This window comes from Salminus brasiliensis, chromosome 1 (assembly GCF_030463535.1).
Source record: "Salminus brasiliensis chromosome 1, fSalBra1.hap2, whole genome shotgun sequence".
Taxonomy (NCBI): domain Eukaryota; kingdom Metazoa; phylum Chordata; class Actinopteri; order Characiformes; family Bryconidae; genus Salminus; species Salminus brasiliensis.
Window position 1 is genome coordinate 39459709 of NC_132878.1, and position 24756 is coordinate 39484464.

A 24756-nucleotide genomic window follows, 5' to 3' on the forward strand; every position below is an offset into this window, starting at 1 on the left:
TGGTGAAATGGCATGGATAGGTATTATTTAAAAGCCTGTATTGTGGCTCTTTCAAAAAGTAATTTAAGGCCCCATGTTACATCCTATGCAAGGCGCATCGTGATGCTCATTGCTATCTTTTCCCCCAACCGTCTATTTTCACGCCTTTCACCTGCGTTTGTGTTTAAATAGCAGCAGTGCTTGCGAGTATATCTACGCCGATGGGCGTGGTGGTCTCGCCACAGGTTCACCACTGACCAAAAACAACCTAGTCATACGGTCATTGTCAACACAGACGTGTGCCCAACGCGCTTTTAACCCTGCTTGTTACACACACAGACATGTAACAGTGCACAAACCCGTAATGTGTACCAATTGGCAGCTATGCAAACTTTTACATCAACAATATATTCCTGCTGTTGCCGTAAATTACCTGCTTGCGCACCTTCACAGCGTAAACGAGTGGGTCAGTTTCCTCTGCTGAGAAGCGCTGGACATGTTTTTATATTTATGTAATTGGTAATCATTTTATTGATTGTTATTATTATTATTATAGTATATATTTGCAGTGGTCAAACAACAGTCTTGCTGTATTACAATTCTCATCAGTGCTTACAGTTCCTGCAGTGCCTTCAGGGCTACCTGTGTGCTAGTGATAAGTATGGTTATGTATCTGATAGCAGGATGACTCATGAGGTCCAGTATCTCTGTTTGTCTGTGTTCTCAGTTGAAATGCTGATCCAACTTTAGATTCACTCCAGTCCATGTTAATGTCTGTGTGTAGCGGCATTTTTAAAAAAAATACGACAGGATCATTCTTCTGAATGCCTTCATGGGATTCTGAGGCATCATGTCATGTCATAGGTACAACAGCGGACAGTTCAGCTCAAGTTCCTTCCGCCTTGTCACATGGATGTCCATAGCTGTAGCACTGTTATGGCAACAGTTTCAGTCAGTGAATTGACTTACCTCTCTGTTTTGTCTTCTTCGGCTCCTCTCCCGTTGCTTATTCCACCATTCAGCGTTCCATCTTTACGAGGACCATTCCATTTATAGTGAAACTAGACATGTCATAGTCATTGCATAATCACATAATAGCAATTCTTTGAACCGGATGCAGTTATTAGGGCTGACGGCAATTATTTTTCACAGCCGTTAGATTTCACATAAATATCACGTTGCAAGATGCAGAATTTGGTATGTTGAGGCAAAGGAGACCTGGTCACTCATTTAAACCAGATACAGATCCCATCATTCAAACCTCAAACGCCAAGCTAAACCCATCCCAGTACAATCAAAACACCAGAAATAATTTCCACACAACAAGTGCATTTGCATAATCCGTCCCACACAGCACGTACATTTCAGTGGGACTAACCAGAAACCCTTTTGGCTCCCAAGTGTAAATGGATGTGGCTATTATCTTATCAGGATACAGTCCAGATACTAGTCACATGACGTGGTCATGGGACCAGGTGTAAACGGGGTATAAATGCAATTAGAAGACAGCAGTCAATGCATTCGTTGACGCATATGTCTGATCCAATGAGAAGAACCTGCCATAACAAGTGTAGGGAGAGGTGCTGAGTAATGTTTATTTGTTAGATGGGCTTTCAAATGTCCGTGCCATATAGGAAAGCCACTTTCCTCCAAGTGGGATATAAAATGGTACAAAAACATGGCAAAGGAAACAAGACAAATGTAGAGCCATGGCCGTATTGCACTTAATTATCACATTAATGGATTGTAAGAACTAATTGGACAGGTTGGTTGGGTTAGCATGGTAAGTTCCTCTGAGCCATCCCTCAGAAACCATGTAAGCAGCTGGTGGTGGTGTACCTTTTTACTGTTCAATGTTGCCTTCACAAGCATGATCTGTGAGCAGCAAGTGTCATCAGAAGAAAGCTTTACTTGCAACAAAGGTGAAGTATGAAAAAGGATCTAGATAACCATGTAGAGTCATTACGTAAAATGTAACTCTATGGCCACGATCACCAAAGCTGTCTTTGGAAAAACAATGAAGTTGCATTTAATGAAAAGAACCCTTTGCCAACTGTTAATCATGAGAGGTGGAAGAGTTGGTCAAGACACTGAAGTTGAAAAGCTGACATGCTAGCTTGTCACAAAACAAGCCAGTTACCTAAAACATGCCACAAAATCCATAATGAGCTACTTCCAGACCCACTAGCTGAAGCTTTTGCAGTGACCCTCACAGCCCCATCCCCCCTACCTGCACCCTCATTAAAAAAAAAAGGTAGGTAGATTGTAAGAATCCTGCTGTGCAAGAATATACCAGCAAAAAATCCATGTTGGCATTTTTCCATAATCAACATAGTAGACCTATCTGGCTAATCATTATAGTCATGAGTTACAACAATGCATTTTTGCTCCTGAAGCAACAATGGCCAGTCAGTAAAATCAATGCTGTATTGACTGTATTTCTACAGAGCTTAGTTCCAATCCTATCTGTCGCACCTGATCCAGCTAATGATTAGGCTTGGAGCAGGGCAGATGTCCCAGAGCAGGGTCAGTCATCACTCAGACAGAGCACTGGTCATTTGGAGCCAGCATCGCTCGTGGAGTATGACGTGACAGTGGCCAGCACTGCCGGATATGTGCAGAGCGAGATGCCATTTATTTTCATTAGATTAGCGGTGTGTGGGAAACGCAGGCCTTGGATTAGGCAGCATTGCGTTAGGGAGGAATAGATTAGGTTAGCAAATGACTGATGGACACCGAGCCGGTGAAAGTGCTGCAGCAGCAGTCTCTGCCCTTTCCCTCCCTACTACTCATCCCCACTGATATTGGAGCTGACTTACTGACTGACTGTCTTTTTTCTGGGTGTCTGTGTTTGTCCCCCCATTGGTCTTGCTCTGTCTCTCTCACAACCATTTTACTCAGAAGCCTGTGGGTGAGCGAGTATATGATGATCATTTCAAAAGAAAATGATTTCACCTACTGTATCATCCATTACGCTTAGAAAATGCTAATATCATAAATGTAACAGATCCCACAGTTCAAAGAGTTGGACTCAAAGACTTGGGTTTTTAAGAAAGTAATAACACATAGAATAATTTCAGATAAATGTAGATAATTACTGTTATAATGCTTCACAGGTTTGAAATGCATAACTTTAAAACATTCAATTTAAAACATGACTTAAAGATGAAGAGAAGTTGACTGACAAAGCCTTGCTACAACACATTACCCAAAATATAGAGCGTAATTTAATTATTATTGATTATTAACTTTCATAATTTTCTTCTTACTGTTGTCTGTAGTTTTTTGGTGATGAATGTGTACAGAATGGGCAGAGAAAGAATGATGTTGGTCTGTTGGACAGTTGGACAGGACTACATTTAACTTAGGTGGCATCAGGCCTGCCAAAGTACCAATCAGAGTTAGAGATGTTTTACTAAACTAACAACAGTCAAACGCATTGTGCTAATAGCTTCTGGCCTTAAATGCCCATTTCATTTGAACAGTTAGCTAGCTTACCGATACTGATGCTGGTGCTGAATGTTCAAAAGAGTGTGTGTGTGAAATAGAGCCAAGTTTGAGCACTAATATTCCCATAAAATTTTAATAAAATATTGTTACTTGATTTGACACATTTTACTCAGTCAAGCTGAGCAAAGTGGTGTATTTTCTTGTAGGGGAAGGCTAAGGTAGAAGGCTGCTGCCTGATGTGTGTGTTCCATCTCTAGCATTGTTTCTGGTGTCGCTCACCATTGCCACTGACAAAAGGGTTTGAGTCTATGGATCAAAAGTATGTCTGGAGAAGGAGGAATAAAAAAAAAAAGAACACTCTGCCTACAGTGAAGCATGGTAGTGGCTCGGTGATGCTCTGGGGCTGCTTTGCTTTTGTTGCTTTGGCGTCATTGGGCCTTCCAACAGGACAATGATTCCAAGCATACCTGAAAGTGCACCAAGGAATTGTTTCAGAAGAAGTCCTGGAAGATTCTGGAGTGATCGTCATAGTCGCCTGACTTGAACCCCATAGAAAATATTTGGTGGGATTTGAAGAAGGTGGTTGCAGCAGCAAACCCAAGAGTATTAGAGTGAACAGGAGGTCACTGCTCATAAAGAATGGGCTGAGATTCCTCAGGAACCCTGCCAGAAGCTGGTGTCTGGCTGTGCATAATAAAAAATACAAATGGTTAAGGTGTGAAGGTTTTAGGTTAAGGTACGAAGCATTTGAGGAGGCACTTCATATATACTCTATAGCGATGTGTGTATGTCGTGAGTGAGTGTGTGTGTGTGTGTGTGTGTGTGTGTGAATGTGTCAGTAGGAGCCAAAAGCAAAATTCTGTTAGCGTCTCCTGATTTGAACCCTGGATGACGCGCAGAGCTCTGATATTTCTGCCTAGACTGATGACTTACAGACTGTGCATCACATTGACGGCCTCAAACAAGATGGCAGTGTGTGTGTGTGTGTGTGTGTGTGTGTGTGTGTGTGTGTGTGTTTGGTGTTCCTTTTATCCAGTTCTTAGTAAGGCTTTTGAGAATGCTGTGTTAAAGGCCATGGTTTTATCATCTTTCCCTCTCTCTCTCTGACACACTCCCTAAGCTGTTTTACACCTCACCTTAGTGTTGGCGAATGGACTGAAAGTTGCAGTGTTTCTTAATAAGCGCTCAAATTCAGTCCGTCCTACGCAGGTCCAGCTTGCAGGCGCTGGAAGTGTGAAATTGTAGCTGTTCTACATGCACTTGAAGAATTACCCAAACCATTCGTCACTGTGCTGTGAAGTCGGCCCTCCGCACTCAGCAGCTCCGTGTCCCAGCCATCCTGCAGAAGCTGAAGTGCCAGCTTAGCACCCCCCCTCAACATTACCAAGGCTGTTTGAAAATCAAAATAGTTCAACCTGATCATAATTCTAAGCTCTTCTAAGATGAACAGTAGCAAAAATTATATAAAAATGGTGTAATATGTTGACTATGGGGTATACATTTTCAGGCTGTACCCTTATTGCAGGAAACAGGTTTTGTTATCCTAGTTTTATTTGTATTTATTATTATTATTATTATTATTATTATTTTATTAGCTAGTTAGCTGCTGAATGCTTGGTGTTTTTTTAAAAGTAGCTGTTTTTTCATGACTAGTGTTTAGCAGTTATTCTGTGGTGAGTTACAATATAGTGAGATTGCGCGAGTTTAGCTCCTGCCCTTCCTCAGTTTGTCATTAACTTAAACTAGGTTGAACGCCACTATAAAAATGTAAATAACCACAAACTGTATCAGACAACAGCTGATATGTTTGTAGGCAATAATGGACCATTATGGTAAAAGTTTATGAATGTAGCTTTGAAACTCACAGTTCATGTGTAGCAGCTTGTAGCAGTGGATCCTTTTAGCACGTGCACTGTTAGAAGCATAAGATTCCTAAGGAAGGAAGGAAGGAAGTTTGAAGGTGCTTTGAGGAACCTTCAATAAACCACACAGTTTTAATAAACCACACAGGTTTAATAAACCATCACAGTTTTAAGTTGAAGAATCTTGGAATCTTATACTTTTAACACAACTTTTGCACATCATTTATAAAGAAAACCCACACCAACAGGAGCGTACAGCAGGGCCGCTTCCCTGGCCTTGTGACTGGTTATTTACAGTACATCAGTCCCAATCAAGGTTTTGTTTTTTACCCCTGATCCGATCCGAGTCTCTTAATGCTAACTGTCGGCCGATACCTATCTGATCCAATCTTTGTGTTTCTATAAATTACACAGCCCTGCAGTTTAGGTAAGATGTGCTAATATACAGTAAACAACAGTAATATCACTGTATTTTAGTACCAGTTTCTATAAATCAGACTAAATTCCAATCTGATCTACTTAGTTTGAAGCAACTTTTTAAACTCTGTAGTATTTAATATCTTACAGTCCAGTCTGACTGACCTACCTAACCAATCAGCTCCCAGCTCCTTTACAACTCTGCAGTCTGATCAGTGTGAGTGCATTAGCATTAACATTAGCCCCCTACTCGGGTTCTGAATGCACCGTTCAGAGCTGGTTTAGAAGGTGGCTCAAGAGGATAGACACAGTGAGATTAATGTGGGCGTAATCGTCCCAAATAGAAATGATGTCCCAAACGAAGTAGAGTAGAGTAGCTTTAGAGAAAATTAGAAGTTCACCGCCGCCGCACCCTAAAGGATGGGAGGTGGCACTACAGCAAACCTAAGGATCAGAAGTGGATCGGAACCTTAAAAGCCGATACCCGATCCATTAAAAACATCCCTACATACCAGTGATCGTTTTGGCGAAAGAAACAGTGTGATGCTTGCTTTACCATTTCACATATTGCAGAGGTGTGTTCATATCATGTGTTCGTTCTGAAGGTTAGGAGCTAAATACAGAACCAACAAGCGCGTCATTATCAGTGAAATTATTTGTTCACTTTGTATGGACAAACACAGCTGTAGTACATGTCTGGCATAAAGTGTGAGTGAGTGAGTGAGTGAGTGAGTGAGTGAGTGAGTGAGTGAGTGAGTGAGTGAGTGAGTGAGTGAGTGAGTGAGTGAGTGAGTGAGTGATAACCAACTGACTCTGAAAGACAGGAGACAGAGGGGAATCACTCTTTAACAATGAATGATCCTATAAAATCTAATCTCTCTACATTCCTTACTGGAGCTGCTTAGTGTGCAGCACAATATGCCACTGTTGTCTCAGTGTAGGGACTTGTGCAAGTGAGTGTGTGTGTGTATAATTGAGGCCTTGGACATCAAACCACAGGTTGGAAGAAATTCAAACAGTGGGCAAGGTTTCTACACCGCACAGGAATGACCATAATAGTCACCTTCCTCCCCTCCGTGTTGCTCTCTTGTTCCCTTGTCTGTCACTCCCTCGTTCTTTCTCTCTTTCTGTCTCTGCTTCTATTTCTGCCTCTGATCTCTCACTCTCTCTCATTCTCTGTGCTCTCTCTCTCTCTCTCTCTCTCCGGCTCTGAACAGCTTGAGGTGCCTTATCTAACTTTGCCGCAGGGTTTCATGGGTAGCCCCCATGACTTCCTCCCGATCATGCCTGAGGTAAGACAGCAAAGAAATGCCACCGAAACACCCAAATTCACAGGGTCCACTAGCCTGCTGCCCACCTCACCTCTCCCCCCGGACCCTCATCTCCTAAGCCCTTATCCCCACTAACCTCCACTCTTACCAGCTATTCTCTGTCCACTTGCGGCGTGGCCTGTTTTTTTATTTATTGTGTCCCTTTAGGAATATGTGTGGTACGTTTTAGCTGTTATTAATCCTGCTGTAGCACAAGCCGAGCAACTACCAGTGCTAAGGTGCAGAAACAAGCTTTGTAAAGGTTGTAAATCTCACCAAGCGCGAGGGCCGGAATGCTGCAGTCATTTCATTTGGTTTTCAGAAGATCTGTGCGCACATAAATTTGGCAAAGGCTGTGCTCACCCGAGCCGCATTAAAACGGTTCGGAAACGTGAACGCCGGGTGAGACAGGGTTTATTTGACGGGAGATGCGCTGTTGAGGTGATTCTCAGTGGGTTTTTTTAACGTCTGCATCATTTAGTGGTCGGGTTCTGAACAAAGTCAGCCAGAGTGAGTTTGATGTGAAGTGGGCTCATTGTAGAGAAACGTACAGCCCCCGATTTCTTTACAGTGGACCACAGTCGCCAGTAAATCTAGACAGTTCTTTTTAGGTTTTATATGACTTACTAATTTGCACAGTGCCCTGCATGTACCTCTCCGGCATGAACCCAAAAAAAACAACAACAAAAAAACAGCTATTACTTTTTTTATATGTGGTGCATGGTGTTCAAGCACTGGACAGAATGCTAAATTGATTTTACAAGCTATATGAATGAGGATTATGAAGAAAGATGTCATAGAAAATGATTCAATTTGCTTCATACAGACTTTTGCATGTGCTTGCCCCTTTACTAGCAGATCTAAAGCTTTACAAGATGCTTTACATGCCGTTATAATTTGGGAGATGGTCCACGGCTCGAAATCCTCCCACTTAGCCCTACTTGGTACCCTCCTTCGTCCTGTCTCCTCCCGTCTTCACCTTTTTCCTCACCTCTGGCAGGTGGGCTTCTACCCTAGAAGACGCTCCGAACTCCAGCCCAAAAAGTCCTTAAGAGTTCGCCTGCCCGGTCCAGTCTTTAACCCCTTAAACAGCCTATAGCCTGCCCTGTTTCTGTAGTTATTTAATAATGTCTTACTGTGGAATAAGCCGTTCTGCATTAAGGGGTTAAGGGTATGGGACATAAGCCTGACATGTTGATAATGCTACTTAAAAAAAGGTGTATCAAATGACTCTTTGAGTGATTCTATAGAAGGTTCTTTTCCTATTGGTGGTTTCTTCACACTCTCACGTTTCTACTGCAAACATGGTTCTTTCTGTGGCATCATGCGAAGAACAGGTATTTTGAAGAGTGTGGTTCTGAATGTCAGAAAGTGGCCTTTCAACTTATCTGAATCAACATAGTCATATAAATGAGACCTTACTCAGCTGATTAACCAGTGAAGTCCCCACTGCTTGTCTGCTAGATTAATCTGATGCTCAACTACAGTCTTATATAGTCTGCACCTTCCTGTTCCGTTTCACCATTCTGCAGTTTAAAGCCCTCAGAATAGATACTGGACAACTTTGAGGCACCTCAGACAGGTCTTTGTATCAATTGCTTGGTTTATTTGTTCAAATAAAACCGCCCAACAAATTTTACACAAATTGTCCACACACCCCTCGGCTAACACAAACCAAAGTGTTGCTGATTTGTCCACATGGTGTCCGGTGTAGTCATATCTAGCTTGTTAGGTTTAGCTGGGACAAACTTTGAGATGCTGATTTCCTCCATATTGATTTAAAAATCAATCAGTTTGAGCCACATTATTCCAAATCAGCAAACTAGGCCGATGGAAAGCTGAGCAGAACACCAAACCAAACTCTGTGGGTCATGTACCAACCTAAAGAGACACACCGTAACTAGGAAGTACTAGGTTAGCTATCTGTCCAATCTGTTCAATTCCAGGTTTCCAACAAGCTCCTGGGTCACTGCTACTGTGTGAGCACTGTAGACTCTCAATGCTTTCTCCCCATATTACCTCAGTACCGGTATCAACAAATTTATTCCAGACTGCATTGCTTGAATGCAGCCCACAATATCCCACCCTTGTTCTGTTTCATTTCTTAAGCCATTTAAAAAGTAAGAGTACTTTAGATTGCTGGTTCAGATCCTGGGCCATGCTGCTTGCCATCAGTAGCCAGAGTCCAAGAGAGCACAATTGAACTTGCTTGCTTGGGAGTAGGGGGGGGGGTTGATGGCACATTACTACATCACTTCTGATGTATCGGAGATAAGAAGCTGAGCTTTCCTCCTTCAAATAGCTTCACATGTAACAGAGGAGATATGTGCTAGTGATAGGGGATAGAGTTCCCATGAACAGGTAATTGATCTTCCACATTGCTTAAAAACTGCCACCCCCAGCACCTCAACCTCAAACTAGAAACCACAAAGTAGAGAATGCACTGAACGCAGAGCCTTGTGAAGAAAGGTAGGCCTTTTTCCATCTTGTGCTTCTATGAATATGTTGACCAATGAATTAGCATATATTAAAAGAATAAATTCATCTAACAGCCCCATCTAACACACCTGATCCAGGTAATCAAGGTGACTCGGGGTGGCATGCACAGTACATTCATCAGTATAAAAATGGTGTCATGAAATAAATCAGTGTATAAAATCTAAGAAGCATATTAGGAAACATATACTCACTGGACAAAATGCGTTGCAAGCATCCTTCCTTTTCCAAATATCCTAATGACGGCTCCAATGCTGTCAGGTAGGGGTTACACCAGTCTCTTGAGATGCCGTTCATGTCCTCTCACTGTTCCACTGACTGGGTGCACATTTCTGCAAGAGTTCCAAAGTGCCTGTTTCAGCATTTCCCCTGCTGTTCCAGATTGAGAATTGGAATTGAGGTCTGGTGATTCTGCTGGTCACTGAAAGTGTCCAGGTGAAGCACAGAGTCAGTGGAAGTCTGGGAGGAAATCAACAGGAACAGGACAGGATCTCCATAGACCTGCTATTAAGGCAAGAGGGACACATAACTAAGTACTAGACCAAAACGATGCATGTGACTAATCCCTATTCAGATGGATTGGAGTTGTCCAACGAACTGCCCAGAGATCTTAGCTATATGGTGTTGGGTTTAGAAGACCTCTCTTACTTGGACTTTGGGTTGAGATGAGGTGGAGTAGGAGCAGAGGACGAGGGAGACGGACGATTCACATTAGCATAGGTCAGCTAAAAGAGCGACAGCTGAGGGAGTTTAGAGCAACACAGGCCTACGTGTGAACAGCGTTCATCACTCAGGAGAAGAAACGGGTGGAAACGGGAAGATTGAGAGCGATTAGACTCATTTAGAGAAGCTGTTTAACTAATGGTTTGTGATGACTTTCACTGTTCTAAAAAATGTCAATGTGTTCAGCTTTGCTACTGATGGTGTGTGTGTGTGTGTGTGTGTGTGTGTGTGTGTGTGTGTGTGTGTGTGTGTGTGTGTGTGTGTGTGTGTGTATTTTTGACCAGTTCTTAATTAGGGTAATGGGCCTTAATCAATCTTCATCGCTGCTTGATTTCATTACATTCTCTCGGTAATGTTTGAGTGTGACTGAGAGCGGGAGAGAGGGTGTGTGTTCCAGAGTATAACACTGCAATTAGCAGCCCGAGGTGAGCCTGTTTATGAGACTAGCTCCCATGCTCTGGTGCAGGATTCATCATACACAACACTGCCCTCTGAACTAGCACCATGATAATGAGCATCTCACTGTCGTACTTAACATCGCCTCACATCAACACTCACGCAGTCACTCGCAACTCATTCAAACCTGTCCAAATCAGTGTTTACACAAGAATGCACAGTGATCAGCCAGTTAAATCCACTCTGCTCGACTGCTTATCAGTATTTACTGATTGATTGATTGTTTTTATAGTTTTTCTATCTTATAGTCTGTTTATATAGAATATCTTCTTTATTTATGATATATCATTTATTTACAAAGCTCTGTTGCATGCTGCTTATTTTGCAGTGTGTGTTTGGTGTGTTACAGTCACATACTTTTGCCTAGGGGATTTCTGATTGTTGAACTGTGCTGCTGTGCAGGTTTGCAAATATGCTTCTTTTGTTTTGTGTCATAGGTGTCAAACCCTAGAGACTTCCTACATAAATGCACATAATGAAAACTCTTATTATGCTATATTACGTGTTACAGCTATATGTTAGAATATATATTAGGATGGCCAAAGAGCTGTTAGTGATTACAGGTGCTACAAAATGCATTTATTCATTATTTTATTATTATTATTCATACATTTTTTAATATATAAATAGTAAGTGACTTTAATGGATGAGGCAAAAAAGTGCAAGTAATTAAATGAGCTCTATTCTCATTGTCTCATTTATGTTACTGCAGGGGCTCACAAAGAAGCCAGGTAGCATAGATCGTTATTATATTACCAGAAAGTATTGTTGTCCTCTTGATTCAGAGGAGAGATGTTATGTCTGATGTTTCTAAGCAACATAATAAGATTATTAAAATTAAATGATATGATTATTTCATACAGCGCAATGCTTCTACTAATTTCTAACTGTAACTCACAGTTTAGTTTGTGTGTGTGTGTACGCAGCTCAGACACTCATGTGTTTGATTATACGACTGGTGCTGACGCATGTATAAACCACTACTTAGTAAATTAAATAGATGTTTTACAGATGTTTGATGATGTATTGATTATATTCCACATGAGTTGCTTTGCTAAAACATCTGTGTTTTATTTATCTGTGTTACATGAATTTCTGTTTCTGTTTCTACATTTCAGTGTAAATGTATCAGCATCAGCACGAACGGGTGGGTTAATTAGCAGAAAATGTGGGTTTAGAAAGATGCTCATCTGGATAACATTCAACTGAATGTCTAATAAATGCATCTGAACTTTGCAACTGACGTTGACTGTCTACTGAATATAACCCTAAACAAAACCCTAACCCAAAACCTTCACCTAAACCTTAAATATGACCCTAAACCTAACCCTAACCTTCACATAGACCTTAACTATAAGCCTAAACCTAATCCTAACCTTCACCTAGACCTTAAATATGACCCTAAACCTAACCCTAATCTTCACCTAAACCTTAAATATGACCCTAAACCTAACCCTAACCTTCACCTAAACCTTAAATATAACCCTAACCCTAACCCTAACCTTCACCTAGACCTTAAATATAACCCTAACCTTCACCTAGACCTTAAATATAACCCAAAACCTTCACCTAAACCTTAAATATAACTCTAAATCTAACCCTAACGTTCACCTAGACCTTAAATATAACCTTAAACCTAACCCTAACCTTCACCTAAACCTTAAATATAACCCTAAACCTAACCCTTCACCTAGACCTTAAATATGACCCTAAACCTAACCCTAATCTTCACCTAGACCTTAAATATGACCCTAAACCTAACCCTAACCTTCACCTAAACCTTAAATATAACCCTAACCCTAACCTTCACCTAGACCTTAAATATAACCCAAACCTTCACCTAAACCTTAAATATAACCCTAACCCTAACCCTAACCTTCACCTAGACCTTAAATATAACCCTAAACCTAACCCAAAACAGGTAAAGTTAAGGTTAAGCTTCAGGTTAGGATTTATGTTATTAAGTTATGGTTAAGGTTACATCCAATAGTCAGTCATTTTCATTGAGTTTAGAGTTCAGGGTTAAATACATATTCAGTTGAGAGTCAGGCGAGCGTCTACAATGCGTCTACAATGGACCATCCAAGTAGAGTGGTAGCAAATCTGAATTCAGTTATTAGCAACAACAGCAGTTCATATAAAACATGTAAACATTGCACATAAACATATAAAACCCAGTCAAAGGGAGAGATTGAGAGATGAGCTGAACTCATTGTGCCAATACCTGCTCTTTCTGTGTACAGCAGGGGAGCAGTGTGTGACAGCAGTGAGACCACTCAACTGAATGCAGCGGAGTTATTGATGTGAACTGGTTTAGAGGAAAATCACCCTATACTAATTGTCCAAACAGCTTCACTGTCTAACAACTTTACGCATGTGAGGGTTGAAGAGAACAGACAACAGGAAGTGTGTATTAAAATGTTCAGTGACTCTCTGCATATGTCTATTTCCACAATTTTACATGGGCAAATCTTGTGGTTTGACACCTATGCTCTTCAGATGAACTCCTCGCACTGTGCTTCTGTTGTTTCAAATATTTAGCAGCTTTGCTCGCCCTATGTTCTTGGTTTGACTGTGTGAGCACATAGCTTAGCATGATGCTTTATTCTACAATGCTTGAGTGCTCTGTTTTATGTTTAGCTTGTGCATATGTTAAAATGGTGCCTTTGGTGCTTCTCTTTTGATTTTGTTCTTGTAGTTACAGGACCCCCACTTGTATGATCAGGTCTATAAGTATTTAGACCTCCCAGGGCAGGTATGTGAATTAGACAACTTCAACAATAGTACCTGACTAATCAGAAAAGCAACTTCAACTCATCACTACAGGGAACAAAGACTCTATGGCTATTCTATTCACCATAATGCACGTTATGATTTTCTGAAAAGACAATGACCAAAACACTGTGATTATAGCTGAGGTATTTTTTTTTCCTTCATTACAATTCCCAGTCCTGGAACACATTCTGATCTGAGAATACTAGATATAGTCCTATAGAAGAACGTAAAGCTTAGTGATGACCTTTACATCTATGATGTGAATGAGCTCAGAGTTCTTCCCCTGGGTCAATGGTCAAGAGATTGTCATTTAACCACACTGCCCATCAGACATTTGGGGAAATACGTTTTTCAAATATTCTTAAAGTGCTCATATAATCATTTCAAAATGTACCGTTTACTGCCCAGTCCATATACTAATCTGCGACAGCAGATCCTTTTTTTGAATTTACAGCTTTTGCGATGTCACGCAAAATCAACACATTAATATAACACAGGACAGCCAGTAAGAACTGAGTTAACTTATTAAGGAGACTTATTAGGAGATTTTGATGTATATATTTATATATATCAAATATATCAAATCAAAGAAAATACTCTGATTCACGTAAAGCCTATTATTGCAATAGATAATCTGTGTTTGCAAATAACTGTTACATACAGACCATACAGATACCCCAATCCCATCCACACACACACACACACACACACATGCAATATAAACTAGCAGTTTCACATCAGTCCACAAAACACACCTGTAATGATTTCACTGCAGCATTCTGAAGTAACTGGGAGCTGAATGATGATTGCGATGAATGGTCAAATATAAAAAAAGTCTACTAACAGTGGCTATTGTGAGTAAGCATATCTGTATTATTTGGCAGCACAAATTACCCAAATTCTGTTTACCCAAATTCATCAACTACAAAAACACCATAGTCAATGTATCACACTTAGGAATATGATCAAAAACAAGGAATATACAAACATAACTATATGTTAGGAAATACGTATCCTTGATAACAGTATTATTCCAAATCCATATTAAATGACTGTATAATGTAATGTAATTATTTGCAGTTCAAATGTAAACAATAGAAAAACAATGCTGGTCCTGTTAAAACCTGAATTTTACATTACTCAGTATTCAGGATAATATTCATTAATATACAACTTCAAAAGAGGCCAGGGTTTCTCCAAACTTTTGATGGGTAGTGTTTTTTCCAGTCCCACATATACTTATTGGAGATTGAGCCATAAAGATTTATTTGTTTCCTGTGTTTTGCTCTGTATGTGTGTGTGTGTGTCTATTGCTAAGCTGTGTAGAGTTTGCGGTGTGTGTTTGCGGAGCTAGTGGAGCAACTGACACTGCTTGATCTCCTAATGTATGGATGACCTTTGCCTCGCTATGCATGTGTTCACAAATGTGTGTTCTTGTACTACTGTCTCTCTGTCCTCACAATGATAGAACAGCATGAACAAAAATTAGTGGAGATTTCACAAAGAGCAGGAGGATTAACTCTGGAATACTGAGGTTACATCTACTGGGGTTTAGGTTAGGATTAAGATTAGGATTGATTGAGTTAAGGCTAAGGTTTAGGGTTAGTGTATCACTGGTTATGGTTAGGGTTAGGTTTACATTATTAATGCAAGCAATTAATACAGGTGTGTGTGTGTGTGTGTGTGTGTATATATATATATATATATATATATATATATATATATATATATATATATATATATATATATCAATTTACACTCACTACATTTACATCCAATAACTACGCATGCACACACACACTATATATATATATATATATATATATACATAGCATGTGTGTGTGTATGCATAAAGTTATTGGATGTAAATGTAGTGAGTGTAAATGTATGAATGGGTGTATAATCTTAGATAGAGATTACATAACACATCATAACTAATCCTATAGAATGCAGTATTGCATGTTCAGGTCCTTTGCAAATGGTCATTTTGCTTTTGGGTGTGCTCACATCATAGACAGACTTCTTTCTATTCCTGCCCTCCTAACTCTTTAAGACTAAGACCTCCTCATTTGCTCCTAAGCTTCAGGTTTTCCCATGTTGTGATAGCCGTTCTCATATATGCTAAGCTGTCTATATAAACTGCTTACTCTGTCTCTCCTGTTAGCTAAAGCACATAGATCGTCCTGCAGAACCGGAGAAGGTTCCACGAGCTCCTCACGATCGCAAGAAGGAGTGGCAGAAGCTGGCCTTGGGGGCAGAGCTCGCAGAGGACGACATAGAGGAAAAACTCAAAGACACTGCCAATGGCTTGGCATCCTACCATGACCCCAGGTATGTGTGTGTGTGTGTGTTTAAATCTGCTTGTGTAGCACAGGCATTCATACGGGAAAAGATGAAGAAAAGAAATGTATTATATATACAGTACTGAGCAAAAGGCTTCAGATTTGGGCAATGAGCCCTTAGCAACACTCGTTTTTAACAGTTGTGATGTCTGGCCTGATTGGTTGGAGGACCAAATACACTGTATGTCCAAAAAGTCAACACCTTCTCATCCCAAAGGTATTGGATGGAGCTCACTCAGCTTACTCCAGAAAACACAGTTCCACTGATCCAAAGACTATTGCTGGGGGGGGGGCTTTAAACCTCTAGACCATGCTTGGCAACCTTAGGCTCATGTATAGCTTCTCAAGAGAGTCCCTATCTATTGGCAGTGCCTCAGTGGACATTATACAGCTGTGTATGTACATCTATAGAACTACCTTGAAGTATCTACACTCACAGACTAGAAGCAGAGTCTAGGTACTTTTGGCTATACTGTATCTGTCTCCTCTGTGTTTACATTATGAATTATTATAAACATGTTCTTCTTCGTCCTTGCTTCACCATGTTCAGGCAAATGTACATGGATCATCTGGATGGTCCGTACTCTCTGGCCGCTCTGCCATACTCTCAGATGAACGAGCTGCTGAGCCGGACAGGAGAAAGGATGTACGGCCGGCCACACGAGCCCCCACCACCCCCACCCTCACACCCGGCAGACATCAAACCAGCCTCCGCCATCAGGTACACGCACACATCCTTAATGTAACATTATGTGCCAATCTTTCCTTGAAATTGCAGCATCAAAATCATGCTGAGAGAGCTGTGTAACACTGCATAACCTGAGTCCACTTTCACTTCAGTGACTGTTTTCTATGTGGCTCAAAGCATGAATTTCTTTTCCTGACTGTGGGTGGAGCCCAGGAGCAAGAACTCTCAATTCTTGCATAATGCTGCTTTAATAGGACAAATAAACTGGGCTCTAGATTCAGCTTCATACACCCCCTCCCCCTCAAAAAAAACACACACACATTTTCACACCCTGTAAGTAACACTCCAGCTGTATACACTCTTATATTCACACTCACACCTCACAAACATATCACCAGCTTCTGCCGTTTGCTATACACACCTCACGAATCCCATGCAGGCCTTGGGTATACACACTGCTGTAGAGGTGCACACACGCGGTGTACTCTGACACTGGCTGACACACATAAATCGGAGACGGTATTGGATGGCAATTCCATATTCCTGGATGGGAAGACCTCAGATTTTACTCTTGTGGACAGAAGGTATAGAAAAAAAACGAGACCATGACCATAGCTGTGCGTCGCTCAAGCATCTGGGGAGGAGAAGATGGAGATTCTTGGCCTTACATCTTCAGTGTTTATGAGCTGGTTGATGATTGTGAGGTCCTGCCTGCATTTATCTCCAGAATGGTGAGCGCATTATTGCTGCTAATGCGTTCCTCCATAATCTTACACTGCTCCTACCAACCAGAAAAGCTTTTACATTTAGTGCTGAAGACTGTGTGTGGAGATTTGAGTGTGTTGTCGGATGAAGATGGGCGCTTCTCAAAAAACCTCACATTTATGCTTATTGGTCAAAACTTGGTTTTTGATTGGTCTGTGTCATAAATGGAATTTGGAACTTGTTTTATTTGTTTTTTAAATTTAATATTGAAAATAAATGTAGTGGCCATTTTTATGAAAATTAGTGGGCCTTGGAACCAAACATAGCACTGTCATAGACCTCACATTATTTATGAATGTGGATACGGCAAAAATGATGCTACAGGGACCAAATGTTTCCATATTGATAAGAAAACACATTCAATGTGAGGTTGTTTTTAAAATGCAGCTTTTGTTTTTTTTTAGGGGGTCCTTTGGGTTTCTGAGCTTAAGCTTTGCTGGAGCCACTGCAGTGTTTGCTTATAGTAACGTGCAGTACAGTAGAGGCCCAGTAGGGGTAATAACGCAAAATTGTGTGTTATAATCACTGGCGGTTGGTTCAGCTGTGCACTCAGTGTTTGGGTCTTTTTGGCTGTTTACTCTGAGACAGCTCTCTCTTCCTGACTTAGCAATTCTCTCTGCTTTGTAGCAGGGGTGACCCAGTTCAAAACACATGAGTAATAACCCCTGCTCCACCCCGCTGTGTGTGTGTGTGTTTTCTTGTTTTATTTATAGCTCTGAGGACAAAAAAAGCAGAGCAAAAAACACCTAACTTAGGGTTTCTCTCTCACTCTGTCAGAGCAGTTCACAACTCTCTTAGCACCTGAGCCTTTTAGTATTATGCACACTGTTGCACACTGATCTGAACATGTTTGTTTGGACCAGGCTTCAGGGAGCATTAGCGTGAATTTTGTCGCTAAACTATAATTTCATTTTTTTCACACCTAAGCAGCAGCACCTTTTCATGTTCTCTTTTTTTTAAGCCTTAAGACGTCATAAATTAAATGAAGGTCTATTTTTGGTGACCTTATCTTTTAGTGTGTAGCTCTGTCTCAGGGCTCTGCCTCACCCGGCTGACTGTTTGTGTGGTCTGTCCATGCCACCTTTGGCTATAGTCGGTCATTGTCTGTGCTGTTTTGGTTGATTGGCTGTAAATCTGTCACAATAAGTGTTGTCGACTTATGGCACAATATAGGGATGTGACCTCAATAATTTTTTGCCGACCTTGCTATCGCCCACTGTGTTTACAAATTTATTAGCATAAGAATAAACATCTACAATACTTCATAGCCAGTCCCGCAATGTCCAGTGCATCAATAACAGCGCCTTCATGCACACAGAGCGGGCAGCGGCAAATTAAGATGTATTGCTTGAGGCTAATAGGTGGTTTTATTCATTTATTTATTTATTTATTTTATTTAGGAATATGCTACAAAGTTTTAATAGACAGTACAAATTGCCAAAAAAACTAACTTCTCCAAGATTATTTGTAATTGCTGTCTTAGAACAACAGTAATATCGTTTATCACAAATATTTCTGGGACAACATATTGTCCCCCCACAAAAAATTGTGATTGTGACTGGCATAATGATTTGTTCAACTGGTGTCGGATAATCTGAGCTTATTTTATACCAGGAACCTCTACCACACAGCACAAGAGGCCAAGACGTGACTGAGGGTGTTTTCACACCTGCACTTTCTAGTCCTGGTTTGTTTTCACCCTTGGTATAGTGAGAACATTAATAGTGAGAACAACAGTAATTGCACTTGGACGTGGACCAAAACAACCATACTGAGACCCTTGAGAGGGACCCTGGCCCCAAACAAACTCAAACAAGCGATTTGTTTGTTAGAATGTCGGTGAGAATGTGATCTGATCCAACCCAACTATCAGGTGTACTCCTCAGGTTTGAGCTAAACTAAAGCTCCCATAGCTAGGTGTTAGCCTGTTATACTGCCCAGATAATTACCACAGCTATGAACAGGTGCCCCCTCTGCTGTTACTCCACGTTAAACTGCACAGAAATATTCTGGAAACTAGTCCAGAATCCTTCTTTCTGTATTTACTGGCTTGCTCCTGCCCCAGACAGGTCTGACCGATACGCAGAGAGAACGTTCTGATGTGGTTTGAAGTGACGCATCTTGGTGCATGTAAATGGTGCATGTAAAACGCTCCACGTTTACAGTCTCTTTAACTGATTGGCACCACAGCAAACCAGCTATTGGTGTGTAAAAATGTATAAATAATGCTTAGATCTTAGACTGGACTAGACTCTAAATACTACAGCACTTACTTATAACTATGAAGACGTGCCAACCATGCGTTGTAGGTACAATACATACTTGGACATTGACGTTTAAGTAGTCTTTTTCTGCACTCAGCTCCAAGTTGGCAGTGGTTTACTCTTACTTTCATGCTCTAGTCTGAGCGTATCCACTGATCTTCAGCTTGTAGAGCACTGACAGTATGTTCCTAATTTTCTACGCATTGTACACTTTCTACACTACTTCCAGCTCCCTTCTCACACAGGTGCAGTAAGTATGGGTGTGTCGACCATCGGTCAAAGTCTTCACAATCTGTTCATGTGCAAATGTTCACAGGGGATGAGAGGCAAGTGAGTGAGCCGAGGGAAGGTGTCCTTAGCTGGCTTGAGTTCTTCCTAGTCAGCTTGATGCGCCTAGGCCCTTAAACTTGTATTATTTGCAGCTGGCTCACCTTTAGAACTTCAGAATTACAGTCAGTCAGAATTTTTAATCTTTTTTGCAACCCCCTGTGCCCCTGTGGAGCCCTCACTGCATTTTCATAAATGCTGAGTATGGTTAAAACGTATAGAATAGGATGTGGGAAAGTGAAATCATTAGACCAATAACAAGACTTGTGTCTTTTTGTGTCCGTAATGTGTTCTCTGAGGACCATCTACACACCATTTAGCTGTGTTTGGAACAATGATTCACCAGTCTGAGGTGGACAGATGTACAATAATCAATAAAGTCATCTTGTGGAAACTGTTAAGCTGCTGACTCAGCAAAGCACTGATTGTGTTTCTGTGTGTGTGTGTGTGTGTGTGTGTGTCTCTCTCTCAGCTCCAGTTCAGGTTTCTCAGACAGTCGTCCTCAGTCTCCGGCCCGCACTCCTGTCTTCCTCAACCCCAATGCCCCGCCCCCTCCTCCACCCCCATTACCTCCGCCTCCTCCCCCTCTCCCATCCACCATATCAGGGTCCAGCATGCGAGGCACGCCACCGCCCCCAATCCCACCCTTGCCCTCGCAGCAGCCGCCAGCAATCCCCCCTCCTCCCGCGCCCCTTCAAATCGCCCCAGGTGTGTTGCACCCCGCCCCTCCTCCTGTGGCCCCACCGCTTCACTCTTCCCCAGCCCGCCTCCAGCAGGATAAAGGGCTGCCCCCTGGTTTGGGTGATGGCACTGTTTTACCCCCTCCTCCTCCACCACCTCCTCTACCCCTCCCAGGAGCCAGAAGCTCCTCCCCCTGTTCATCTGCAGGTCCGCCCCCTGTGCCTTCCTTCCCCGGAGCAGTTTCGTCTCCGCCCACTCACTCGGGTCACGAGGTCAAGAGGCATCCCGCCAACCTGCCACCCATCAGCGACGCACGCAGCGTCCTATTAGAAGCCATTCGTAAAGGTAAGAGGAGCTTCCTCAGTTTTCCTCAGGCTACAGAGCTCATTGTGTGGATGGTCCTGGTAAATGCCTGGATTTCACACGTCTGGAGTGAAGTGGTGCTCAAATGTTACCTGAATTTCTGGTTTGTGACGTTATCTTCAGCCAGTACATTCTTTAATACGTGGTAGCTCGACAGACCAAGCTGTTACAGATGAGTCTCAGTGGGTTCATGTTGTTTACTTTAAAAAGGCTGATATGCATTTTTATTGTTGACATTTGAGCTAATAATAAATATGTATAACATTAATTACAACAGATTTTAAAACACTATAAGCTCGCAGAGGCAGTATGTCTGCATTTTGTCAAAAGAAAAAAACATTTTCTGCCATAGAGGGAACTTTAAAAGTCCCAGCCTGCAATGTGGGACACCTAACTATATGTCCAGATACTTAAGGAGAGCCTTTCTAACGAAAGCATTCACCTACCTGTACTTGAATGCTGCACCAGATGTGCAAATGGACACACACACACCTCGTCCAATCCCTGTACAGAAGTATTGCCAATAGAATAGGACTCTCTAGAGCAGATAAACGTGAACCTATTGACACCTAATGCCAGGCGTGGGCTAGAGGGGTACAAAGCTCCCCAGCATGGAGCTGTGGAGCAGTGGAAGTATGAGTGTGTTCTCTGGAATGATGGATGGGGGTGCTCCATCCAGTACTTTTGGGATGAATTTGGGAGTTGAGGATGAGGTGGGGTGGTGATTCTCCAACTTCCTGACCTCACTATTGGACTTATAGCTGAATGTAATCAAATCCTCACAGCACTGCTGCTCCAAAATTGACAGTAGAGACAGACTCCAACACAAGTTACTCTTGGTTTCAGAAGAATCGATGAATGAACAGGTGTCCCAATACTTTTGTCCATACAGTGTAGCTTTGTATGTTGGCACTAACTAGCCTGTGCTTATTGTGAGGTCGGTATAGGCAGTGTCAGAAGACTGATTACAGTATAATGAGATGAATGCTGCAACCTTTCATTGAGTTCTGCATCAGCTGTTGCCCAGACAGACACGCTTCACTCAGAATCATAAATAATAATGGAAAACAGATAATTAATGATTCAATGTTTAAAAACATGAAAAATAAAAACAGGCAGTGAATGGTAAGTAAATTGAATTATAAATGATTATAAAAGCAATTATTAATTGAAACTACTTTATCCTGCAGTACAGAAGGGTTCAGGGTTTGCTGTCTAATGAAGCCGTTATGCTGATTAATTCATCTATTCCTCTGAATAGATTATCCTCGCCTGCTCTTGTACACTTGTTGCATGCACATATGCTTAAGATGATGGAGAAAGACAAAGATGTCTGAGCTGAACAGGAGAGAGCCCTATCCTCTTCAGAACATGCTAGACTTGACTGTCATTCAGGAACGCTCTGTCTGCCTTCAGAGCCTCGGCCTTCTGAACTTGTTAAGCCATCTAAGGATTCTACTGACTTTCTAGGTTTTCAAACAGCATCAACCGTTCATAATCCAGTACGACCCCAGTATGGGCCAGTGGTGGCTCAGCAGTTAGAGCGCCGGGCTATTGCTAACAGGGTTGTGGGTTCGAGTCCCGGGCTCGGTAAGCTGCCACTGTTGTGCCTGTGAGCAAGGCCCTTTACCCTCTCTGCTCCCCGGGCGCTGGAGTTGGCTGCCCACCGCTCTGGGTGTGTGTGTACTCACTTCCCCCTAGTTCACTAGTGTGTGTGTGTCACTACCACAGATGGGTTAAATGCGAAGGACACATTTTGTGACAAAATGGTGCACAAAATATGTGCACCTTTATCTTTTACCCTATAACCCCTTAATGCAGAAAGGCTTATAACACACGGTGTATTGTAAGGTGTATTATTCAGTGACTACAGGGACGTCTGTACAAACTGGTGGGGGCGATTCTTTAGTAATAGAAGTCTGTAATAACACTTTCAGCTTATTAAGGGGTTAAATGGGGTTTTTCCGTGCCTGTTTGTTTCTAAATAAAGCCTTGAAAAGACTACTAGATATGCTCGTCCACCTTCTAGTTGGTTCTTGTTTGGTTCTTGGGTTTTAAAGAGCAACACAGGAGTAAAGTAATGAGTATGTAGGGTCTTGTTTATCTTCGCAGGACGTAATGATAAGTTTGGTCATCAGTTTGACAGTAGTCATTTGTAATTGAGTAGTAATTTGAAAGCAGTTATTTGTACAAACATTTTTAATGACCATCCCTCCCCTCGTTACAGTGTGGTGAAGTCACAGTTTTCCAACTTTTCCACAGTCATGTCTTGAGTGATCTTTGCTTTCTCTCTCTTTCTCAGGTATCCAGCTGAGGAAAGTAGAGGAGCAAAGGGAACAGGAAGCCAAGCACGAGCGCGTGGGCAACGATGTAGCCACTATCCTGTCTCGGCGCATCGCCGTGGAGTACAGCGACTCGGAAGACGACTCGGAATTTGATGAGGTCGACTGGATGGAGTGAGAGAGTGGAATGTATGTAGGACAGGAAATTTGTTCAATTCCCATTTAACAGATGTGTCTCATTTAACTCTTCGTGCCCCTCCTCCATGGTTCTCTGTGGTACGTCTCAGGAGACTTCCTGACTGCAGTTGTCCTTTTTTTTTCTTTTTTTCAAAAATGCTTCGCTCTCACAGCTGTTCCGTTTTTTTGAGAACGTAATGCGAAACATGTTGCTGTTCTCAAGTTAGTTTGGTTTTTTTTTTGTCTTTTTTAACTCTACACACTTCTTGTAGGAATAATGAAAGAATGAAAGTGACAGCTGTTTTTATCTTGTAGCTCATTTTAAAAGGGGACAACAAAGATCCACCATCTCGTTGATTATTTGTATGAAGTGTTATGTAAAGGGGCAATGAAGAGCACCTTAATGAATTCCTAGGCAATGCTGCCACCTTCTGGTTGTGAGCAAAACTGGAGTGGCATTTTTATTCGGTTTGATTTTACGTCACAACGAAGACGTTTCGTTTCACATCTGGAATACTAGGCCAGTAAATGCCTGTTCTGAACCAATGCCATATCTTGAGGGTGTGGGGATATTTTTCATATTTCATATCAGTGAGGAATATGTGATGTCATGTCATTGTATGATTGTAATAAGAAGAAAAAAGTTGTTAAGGTTCTTGTGAATTTTAAAGATCTGAAAATGTAAAAAATAAACAAAAAAAAAACGGGGGGCTTAAACTACTAATCCTGCACAGAGAGGCGTGGCAATGCCATGCTTTGCTTGGGTTCTAGAATAACATGGGTTCTAAGCAACCCATGGAGGAGCAGGGATCTTGCAAGATAAAAACAAAAAACATTACAGTGAAAGATGCAGATATCAGATATGCCCTTTCACACCCCCCCCCCCACCGCTTTGTAATAATAATGAGGAGCATCGTGTGTTAAAACAGTATTGAACAAAACAGATGGGCCATTCTAATTTTATCGTTTCAGCTCATACGATTTGAGTTTGTCAGCACCCGCCGGTCATCAGCGAATGAATGACCTGCCATCTACCTGTTCATGTTCTAACTGAGGAAAAAAAAAAAAAAAAAAAAAAGACTTTGCCGTTTCATTTCTCTTTCTTCTGCCTTATGGTTTGCATAGACGTGTCGTTAAGTTGATGAATGTACTGTGCTGTTACTACTTTTTGCCTGCTTTCCTAAGCATTAGCTGTTTCTCCGTTCCAGCCAGGAAAATATAAAAAAAAATAAAAAAAAGAAGAAAGAAACAAGGAAACAAAAAAAACTCTGATTTAAAAGTGTATACCTTGTAACTTACGTAACTGTTTAATGTAACAGTTTGCTTGAATTAATAAAAGCTAATGTTATGTTTAAGGTGCATTGCAGTGGAGTTCTTTTACACCTGCTGATATGTAAAG

The 24756-nt window shown here is 41.5% G+C and overlaps 1 protein-coding gene across 3 annotated transcripts in view; it reads left to right on the forward strand.

Annotated features, from left to right (window-relative positions):
* wasf1 (WASP family member 1) overlaps positions 1-24712 on the forward strand; it is a 102364-nt gene extending 77652 nt beyond the window's left edge. For 2 of the 3 annotated variants that reach the window (XM_072679173.1, XM_072679179.1), the window contains exons 6-10: positions 13392-13448; positions 15633-15799; positions 16361-16531; positions 20327-20880; positions 23201-24712. In XM_072679173.1, the coding sequence (XP_072535274.1) occupies positions 13392-13448; positions 15633-15799; positions 16361-16531; positions 20327-20880; positions 23201-23358 (1107 nt within the window). In that variant the 3' untranslated portion in view covers positions 23359-24712. The remainder of the gene's footprint in view (positions 1-13391; positions 13449-15632; positions 15800-16360; positions 16532-20326; positions 20881-23200) is intronic. The other variant, XM_072679188.1, reaches the window with a different exon arrangement.
* The last annotated feature ends 44 nt before the right edge of the window (positions 24713-24756 follow it).